At 31.3% G+C, this 9,514-nt stretch overlaps 2 protein-coding genes across 3 annotated transcripts; one reads left to right on the forward strand and one right to left on the reverse strand.

Moving 5' to 3' along the window:
- Nucleotides 1–12: 12 nt before the first annotated feature.
- On the reverse strand, nucleotides 13–4,562 carry Alas (5-aminolevulinate synthase). 2 transcript variants are annotated; one of them, XM_076321720.1, is made up of 4 exons: nucleotides 4,353–4,562; nucleotides 2,067–2,124; nucleotides 568–1,844; nucleotides 13–481 (listed from the first exon to the last, which is right to left on the reverse strand). In XM_076321720.1, exons 1-4 carry the CDS (start codon nucleotides 4,353–4,355, stop codon nucleotides 266–268), a joined length of 1,554 nt encoding a protein of 517 aa, XP_076177835.1. In that variant the 5' UTR covers nucleotides 4,356–4,562; the 3' UTR covers nucleotides 13–265. The 2 variants fall into 2 exon arrangements, with proteins under 2 accessions (XP_076177835.1, XP_076177836.1); XM_076321721.1 differs by lacking the exon at nucleotides 4,353–4,562 and adding an exon at nucleotides 2,242–3,370.
- A 2,114-nt stretch (nucleotides 4,563–6,676) lies between these two features.
- Nucleotides 6,677–8,835, forward strand: Erp60 (disulfide-isomerase A3). Its single transcript, XM_076322485.1, has 5 exons — nucleotides 6,677–6,957; nucleotides 7,249–7,480; nucleotides 7,549–7,757; nucleotides 7,832–7,948; nucleotides 8,023–8,835. Exons 1-5 carry the CDS (start codon nucleotides 6,812–6,814, stop codon nucleotides 8,795–8,797), a joined length of 1,479 nt encoding a protein of 492 aa, XP_076178600.1. The 5' UTR covers nucleotides 6,677–6,811; the 3' UTR covers nucleotides 8,798–8,835.
- The last annotated feature ends 679 nt before the right edge of the window (nucleotides 8,836–9,514 follow it).

Here is a 9,514-nt window from a genome sequence, read left to right on the forward strand (position 1 = left end):
AACGTCAATAAATTATTTGATAATGTTTTATTTAAAGCTCTGTATGGATCAAATTAACTTTGATTGATGTTCAATATTTCACTAGTCAAATGCTTGTTCAACAGCATAGTTATTTATATAAATACATTTAAGAATGTACATATATGATATTTTTGTGTAAGGTTTGTGTAAGATATCTTTACATTTATGTAAAATAAAAATCTTTAAATTTCCCTTCTATTAAATACATTTATCGAACCAAAACTTTACACGAAATTTCAGCCAGCTAGTTTTCGGTTTTCGGTATATTTAGGTGATCTAAGACATCCAAAATGTCTTTCACAAATTGATCCATCATCGATTTAGTATGTTTTGGAGTAGGAGCCAGCCTTAATCTTTCTTTTCCCTTTGGAACTGTTGGATAATTGATTGCTTGAACATAGTGCCCCTTCTCTTGTATCAAGGAATCAGCTAACTGACTACACAATAGTGGATCTCCTATCTGAATTATAATAAATTATTATGATTATAATAAAATATAATAACATTAAAAATGCATGGAAAGTATAATTTAAAAAAATAATTTACTTTTATAGGAATAATGTGTGATGGCGATGGTTCTACTAGAAGACCTGCAGCAATTAAAATAGACTTCATATAAGCTACATTTTTCTGATGACTAGCTCTTAACATTCTTCCTTCATCCGAGGCTAAAATTTCAACAGCAGTCAATGCACCATATAATACTGTTGGTGGTAGTGAAGTTGTAAAAATAAAGCCTGCAGCATAACTTCGGATTATATCTATTAACTTTGCAGAACCAACAATGTAGCCACCAACATTGCCAAATGCTTTGCCTAGTGTACCAGAAATAATATCCATTTTATGAAGTACCCAATCTCTCTCTCCAATACCAGCTCCTGAATATCCATATAAACCAACAGCATGAACTTCATCAACATATGTCAAAGCACCATATTTATGTGCAACATCACATAACTCTTCCAAAGGACAAACATCACCAGTCATAGAATGCACTGTTTCAAATGCTACAATTTTTGGCACACTTCTATCTACTTTCGAAAGAAGTTCTTCAAGATGTTGTACATCATTATGCCTAAAGATATGCTTTGGTACTCTACTATTTCTTATACCCTGGATCATTGATGCATGATTGCCAGCATCAGAAAAGATGTGACAATTTGGTAAAAGTTTTGCTAATGTGTATAAAGTTGAGTCATTAGCAATGAAACAAGAGGTAAACAATAAACCAGCCTCTTTTTGATGTAAATAGGCAAGTCTCCTTTCTAACATTTCATGGCCCATTGTATTACCAGATATGTTTCTTGTTCCTCCAGCTCCTGCACCAAATTTATCTAATGCCTCTCGAACAGAATTTGTTACTGCTGGGTGACGTGACATCCCTAAATAATCATTAGAACACCAAACAGTAATGGGTTTTGGTCCCCAAGAATACTCTATCGCAGTTGGAAAATTTTTAGCTAACCGATTTACTTTTTTGAAAATCCTATAAGAATGATCTTTCTTCTTTTTCATGATATGTTCATGAAAGAATTCTTCATATGCAAAACTTGATTCTTCTTTTAATTTGGGGGTTGCCACATTAGTAACATTTTCTTCAATCAGAGGACTAGCCACTTTTGCAGAATACTCTTTAGCTAGAACTTTTCTTCCTATGGCTTCATCAATCTGTGATGTCTCGGTAGAATTAGTTTGAGTACTACAGAAGTGAGACATAAATGGGCAAAATTGATAGTAATTCATTACCACAGATGCTCCATAATTGCGAATGTAATTCGCTGACAAATGTGTTAAGAATGGACAAACCATATTTTTTGAATTCTCTGAAATACACAAAATTGGAATTTATACATTGAGATTACACTTAATATGATGTTACGAAGTGTTGAAAATTAGTAAAAACAATAAAAAAAAAGAAAAGAAAGAAATTTTTGATTAACCATAGATTAAGAATTGAGGTCAACTGTATAGAAAGTGGAGCAGTAAATGAGTAAAAGAGAAAATAAACAATGTTGCATAATATGCAAAGTCTGGAAATTTCTTACCTTTTGTAACAGCTGATAAAAGATAAGTGTCGAGGTAATGGATACTCTGGCGAATGAACTGAAAAGTATAAAGTAGATACTTTTAAATATCAAGATAACGTAATACACATGTGCTTGGATGATGGCCAAATGAACTCAATTCAATTGGAAAACTTAGAGATAAAAATACACATACACTCGACCTATCGTTTTGACAGTTGAGCTACAACTGAACGTATTAGCTCTGAGAACTTCACTTATTAACGCACATGAAAAAGTGTCGATACGAGAGGTCAAACAAAGTAATCGCGTGTGACCTTATTTCTGTTCACCGCTTGCAATTCATCTCACCTTTTCTTTTTTTCTATTAAATAGTAAGAAATAGCTAAGCGCAAAAATAATGTATACTTTTTCGTACGAGGATAGATTACACCCTTGTTCTACGATTTAAGTTTCGATGACGCATGTCACAATCAATAGCAAGGTCAATCATAACTTTCACTATCCTCGTGAATGCTAAATTTTTTTTATCGAAGACATTATATAAGGATTTCTTTTTAATATTTTCAAAAAAATATATTCGAACGTACGAATGTGAACAAGACTCACTCGTGGTTTTTATGTTTGATTCGATTTCCTTACCACGAGTCTCATACGATATTATAGGTAAAGGGGTTAATATACGCAATGTTTAAATTCCTTAATAATTGATACTAAAACGACTAGATGTTCCAAATTTAAAATATCTACACTGTATTAATAATTGTCAAAAAATGTTTCGTATTTTAAGTATTTGGAAGTTGAAAGCACATATGTTTTGTTGATAAAGGAAAAACTAGCTTTACCGAACACCAGTAATCAATTTCATATCTACTACTTTTCAAATCTATTTGCATTAACTGTTGTAATAAAACAATAGAAATGATTGTAGATGAGAATTTTACAGAGTTACAGGTGTGTTACAGGAAATAGAATTTTATTTGCATAACAGGTTTGCTTAGTTTGAATTATTATAAACAAGGTCACTCGTTAACGGACTGTTATAATCATTCGTGACATTTGCACACTTTCCATGGAAACCTGTTGAACACATGTATCAAGTTGAAACTATCAACATTACGACTTATATAATGATTTTTCACAAATCCTTGAATCGAATACTTACTTCCGCGCTTCACTACTTGATAATATTCATTGATTATGTTCTTATAGAAAACACACCGATGATATGGGAATATATCCTTTTACTCATATTCCGAACGCATAGCCGACCTTAGCTACTTTGATGCCCTGTGTGAAAAATTTGCACACCCTTTCCCTAATCTCTTCTCCCACTTTTAATTTATTATACGTAGTACATTAATTGGAATAATAATTTTAAATAAACATTTTATGAATATATATATATATATATATATATATATATATATATATATATTTATTTACATGTGATACATTATAAGAAATTAATTTTTCTTGCTTTGATAAAACCAGACAAAAATTGAATTAATTTGCTAAAATCTAAATCTATAACTATCGAATTCCAATAAAATTAAGTTTTAAAATATTTTTTCATTTTTTAAATTAAAAAAAATTTCGGGCATATTTGACGCCCTACGATACATGATGCCCTAAGCAATTGCACAGATTACACACCCTTAAAACTGAGTTGCATTTACCAGTACATCTTTATATGCGTTTTATTTTACCGACAATAAAGTATATAGTAAGTAGATTTATTTACATTTGACCAATAGATAATTCTAAATTTTATGTTTCTTCTTTTTTTGGTCGTTTATTTTTACAAAATAATTTTTTCTTTTCCTTTTAATCTTTTTAATTATATATCAGTTTTTTATCTTTCAGACGACACACAAAAAGAAGTTGAAACTTTTAGAATATAAATAAATATGTTTAACCAAATGTTTGTAACATTACATTATTTGCTAATTTTAGTTTCATATTTCACAAATACTTATCATTAAATTTTCAAGTGTTATTCTGAGTTCATTTTTCTATTTTTTCCACATGCCTTTTATGCATGCACTGTAATTGGATGTATATAGAAATTGGATGTAAATTTCGAATCGTATGTATGGTTATACATATGTATCAAGTGATTCAATTTAATATAAGGTTTTTAAACGGATTAAATTTCAAATATATTCGAATTGTTCATATTATTTCGTGTTTATCATTTATATTGTAATTAATTCAAAGTTTTTAATAAAACGCTTAAGTACTTTTGTATTCAAGTCTTTCTAATTTCACCTTAAATTACACTACGATATCGTTACTTTCACTCACCATAATACTAGAGTACGTCTTTTTTCGGAAAGTTATTAAGTAGCAAAGATAACAGATGTTCCTCCAGTTATTCGTTGTCAACGAAAGCACAACGTCGTCACGACTAACCGAATCCCATTCGCTGTATGCAATATTTAATGAAGGCTTATGATCGTTACGTTATACTTTTCCTCTTTTTTTGCAAACTCATGACGACATTAGTAGCGGATCGACGACCAATCGCTGCCGTCGAAAGAATCGTCATTACAATTCACTTCACGTTTAATAACAGCCAGTACGTACAACCTACACGTACGACGGGATTTCCCGTTTCTCGTATACCAAATGTTGATTATGTCAATATTAAATGTTTTCCTTGTAAATGACTGATGTAACAAAATAAGCGGAAGAGGAAACATTGTTACCTTTACTTACAAAAAATATAATAACTAATATCAATATTTGTAATGTATAAAAAAATATTATTGATTAAAATTACATTTAAATAGCAATCATTGACTACATTTGAATAACTAGTAGTAAACCAGCCTTTGCAAGTATGTGTACATAATTGCGATGAAGGGAGACGCTACCTATTTATTTGAAAAGGACAGTTAGAAGAGGAACGAGGCACTTGAGAGGGCTCTATATTGAAAAAAACTAACCTAAGCCCATTGAACCCAGATTAATAAAATTCCAATTAAATCAGTTTTTTTGCATCTTGTATTTTTACTGTACTAAAACTGACCACGACTATTAGTAACTGCGGAATACTAGACTTGATCACTGTTTAAATTGATATAAAACGCTCTTTTTATTTCTATTAAAAATACCTCCCTCGATCAATTTCCAAGTTCTCAGACTCCCCTGATCTCGTTCTATTTACAAAGAAAATTATTAGTTAAATGGAATAAACATGTGGTGAACGGACCGAATTACTCTTAAAGCTAATTTTGCAGATCATGTAGCGCTCTCAACGGCAAAATGCTCAAGTTTATAGATAAATAGTTTCCAGTTTTACTGCAATAGATGACGCCAGGTTTTATATATTGACATTACAAACAGACGAAATATAGAAACATTCTTAGTTTTATGTTATTTAAATGTTCTAAATTCTATTTCTAAGAATAAATGAAATTTACTGTTACACTCTTTTCTGATACAGAGACGAATTTTCTAAGTTTACTACCTTTACTAATTTTGATGGTTGAGTTGAACATAGTTCCTTGAATCACCGTTCTTAAACGAAGAGGTCGCTTCAAAATCACTGATATTTTCCGAGGTCGATATTTCAGATTTGTGACACAGCTCTCGTTAGATTAAATATCTATTCTATATCTCATCTGTGACTTTGATTATTACCCAAATAATTAACTCTCGTCATGTTTAATTTTAATTAAATCTAATAGCATTGAAATTTTATTCTAGTTCGATCGATAATGTTGAAGACAACATGAAAAAGTAGGTGACTCGCACATCCCCAGCTATGTGACATATACATTCTGTTTTATCTATACATAGTTTTAGTATATTCTAAACATTATGCTTTAGATTAAGTTTATAATCTTACGCTTATAGACCAACATTAGTTCAAATATTATTTAAAAGAACACTAATATAAGTTTGTAAAGAAATAGTTTGGATTCTTTGCTGTTAGATGGCGTTACTGGACTGTGTGAAAGCACTTTACGGAAAATAAGAAAAGTCATTTTCCTCTCAATTTTAATATCATAATGCTGACAATATTAAAATATATTATTTAACGTAATAACATAAAAAATGTATCTTGCAATAATCTATTATTAATACATAAAATCATATGTACTTATACAAATTCATATTTACATTTTAAATTCTTTTGCAATTGTACCAAGATGCAGAAACAATGTTCGAGTACATGTTGATTGTTAGAGATGGCCACAAGACCGACCAGAACAGAAGATAAAGTCAAGACAGGAATTTCTTTTCAGAAATACCGTTAAAAATTCTGTTGTCGTTTCTCCCCCTAAGTTTAAACATTGGTGAAATATAACTTCTCGTTGATGATTCGTTCTTGTCCTGGAATCTTGTTTTTCATACGTGTATAGGATGTTCTTACATCTTTATTTTCAGATTTCTTCGTTTGTAAATATTAAAATTCTTATGATCACATCGTAAAGAGTTGTTGCATAATTTAGATTGTTATGAATATTCAAACGTATTTCGAGATCGAATGAATTTAATGGATAAGACGAACTAGAAACATTAATGGAACCCGACGGCAAAGTTTCACCAAATATTTTAAGAACACCCTGTATATGTAAATGGCTACAGCATACACGTAGCAGAGAAGGAACAGCCAATCAGGAGGCGACAGCACTGCGCGGGGTATCGTGTACTGCTGGCAAACTTCTTGTAAAAGCCACGTCTTAGACAGACTGTGTCTTTTGAAGAAAGAGTGTAACTCGAATTCAATTTAGCAACGTGCACCACAATCTACAATGGTGCCTAAGTATCTTAGCTTTCTTTTCCTGGTTCTCGTTACCGTTTTAGCCGAGGAGAAAGACGTGTTGGAACTCACTGACGAAACCTTCAGCCATGAATTAGAGCGACTCGAAAACACGCTTGTTATGTTTTACGCACCATGGTAAGAAGTTTTTATATTTTAATTATGGATTTCAAAATTATTGAATGTGTTCGTTTTCCTACTATCGTTTTCTTAATAGTGTAATTGTCGAAATAAGTAGAGAAAGAGATCGAGCTTCAAGTTCCGATTTTGGTGATGATAGGTACCGGCTTGTGATACGTTATCTAAAAGAGACGTGTTCTCGTTCCTTTTAGATGAAAAAATTTATACTATTAACTACTATTTTTTCATAATTTTAACAAAACAGTACAAACGTCATGTAATTCATAATTTTATGTCGCATTATTACAGGTGTGGTCATTGCAAGCGATTGAAACCAGAATATGCCAAAGCTGCAGAATTGCTGTTAGGCAATGATCCTCCGATTACTCTTGCCAAGGTAGACTGTACTGAAAGTGGAAAGAAAACTTGTAACAAATACTCTGTTAGTGGCTATCCAACATTGAAAATTTTTTCTGGAGGTGATGTTGTTAGTGATTATAATGGACCTAGAGAAGCTGCAGGTATCGCTAAACACATGAGGGTATGTGGAATTTTCATAATATCTAAATTGAATAAGTTTTGCAGATAACTATATTTTGCATACCTTAGGCACAAGTTGGTCCAGCATCTAAAAAATTGGTTGGAGAAAACTGTCTAAAATCCTTTTTGGATTCCAATGAAGTAGGTGTTGTAGGTTTCTTTGAAAACGATGAATTACCTTTGGCAACATCCTTCTATACTGTCTCTGAAAAACTTAAAGAGAAAATTAGATTTGCTCACACAACTGAAAAGGCACTTTTGGAGAAAGAAGGGCATAAGTAAATAATTTATTTCATCATAAAAGTATTTTAAAATTCAATTCAACATAAATATTATGATTATTTAATTTTAGGAATACTATTGTTCTGTACCGACCAAAAATATTACAGAACAAATTCGAACCCAACCTTGTAAAATATGAAGGTGGAAATTCTGTCAGTGAAGTACAAGAATTCATTAATAAAAATTTGTAAGTTTTAAGAAAATCATATTATAGACACTTAAACAATAAATATGTACTATAATTGAACTTTAATTTTCTAGCTTTGGCATCGCAGGTGTTCGCACACGAGAAAATTTAGGTGAATTCAAAAATCCACTAGTTGTTGCGTATTATGCCGTAGATTACGTGAAAAACCCTAAAGGCACAAATTATTGGCGCAACAGAATTATCAAAGTTGCCAAAAACTTCCCAGAATTAAATTTTGCCATTTCTTCCAAAGATGACTTCCAGCACGATTTGAACGATTTCGGAATTGATTTTGTAAAAGGCGATAAACCTGTTATTTTAGCAAAAAATGCAAATAATCAAAAATTTGTCATGAAAGACGAATTTACGATTGATGCGTTTGAAGCGTTCCTGAAGGATCTTGAAGCGGATGTTTTAGAACCATATATGAAATCTGAATCAATTCCTGAAGATAATAGCGGAAATGTTAAAGTTGCGGTAGCCCGAAACTTTGATGAAATTGTTACAAACAATGGCAAAGATACGTTGATCGAATTTTATGCTCCTTGGTGCGGTCATTGCAAAAAATTAGCACCTATCTTTGATGAATTAGGTGAAAAACTTGCTAATGAGGATATTGAAATCGTGAAGTTCGATGCCACTGTTAATGATGTTCCGGCACCTTACGAAGTTCAAGGATTTCCGACACTATTCTGGGCTCCTAAAAATTCTAAAAACAAGCCTATTAAATACGAAGGTGGCCGAGTCGTCGATGACTTTATTAAATACATTGCCAAGCACGCTACTGACGAGCTTAAAGGATTCGATCGCAAAGGCAAACCTGTAAACCTAAAAAGCGACGAGTTGTAAATTTTTTTCGTAAAAATATACGTGATATGTTTACTACATTTTGATATTTGTCTCAGCAGCAAAATGCGGAATGAAATTTTCCTTGTGGGACTTATAAGTGTGACAAGAGTGACATACAATTAAATGTAAGAGCTAATAATTTTTCTAGTTCTAGAAACAGTTTGAGTGAAAGGGAAATACTTTCGGTTTACACGTGCTGCACTTATTACAGAATATTTGAATGCGAAGAGGAATGTAATTAGTATAGGATTGTCTACATGTATTACTTAACATTATGATATCGCGTAAATCTATGCAGAACTGATTTATAATTATCATGGCAATGTTTTCCAGTTCAATGAACTACATCTAAGAATGATTCTCCATTCCATTTTTTGCATTTCACTATGCTAGGTTGAAGTTAATACATTTTTGTTTATACAAAGAATAAAATGTTTTATATGAAATTTTATGCATTGCAACTAACGACACTCCTTGTTAAAATAATTATACTCTTAAAACTTCCTAGTATACCATTTTTAGGAGACACTAACATTTTGAAACGCAGAAAATTTGTAAATCAAAATTTACAATATACTCCATATGTTTTCACATCTATGTACGAACACGAATTCCATTTAAATTTAAGGATGTTAATGGTAACATGAAAAATATAATGTTATAATGAGTAATTTAACGAGTATTGGTATCATTATGAATTTTCTGTTTATCTATCGT

This window comes from Ptiloglossa arizonensis, chromosome 10 (genome assembly GCF_051014685.1).
Source record: "Ptiloglossa arizonensis isolate GNS036 chromosome 10, iyPtiAriz1_principal, whole genome shotgun sequence".
NCBI lineage: Eukaryota > Metazoa > Arthropoda > Insecta > Hymenoptera > Colletidae > Ptiloglossa > Ptiloglossa arizonensis.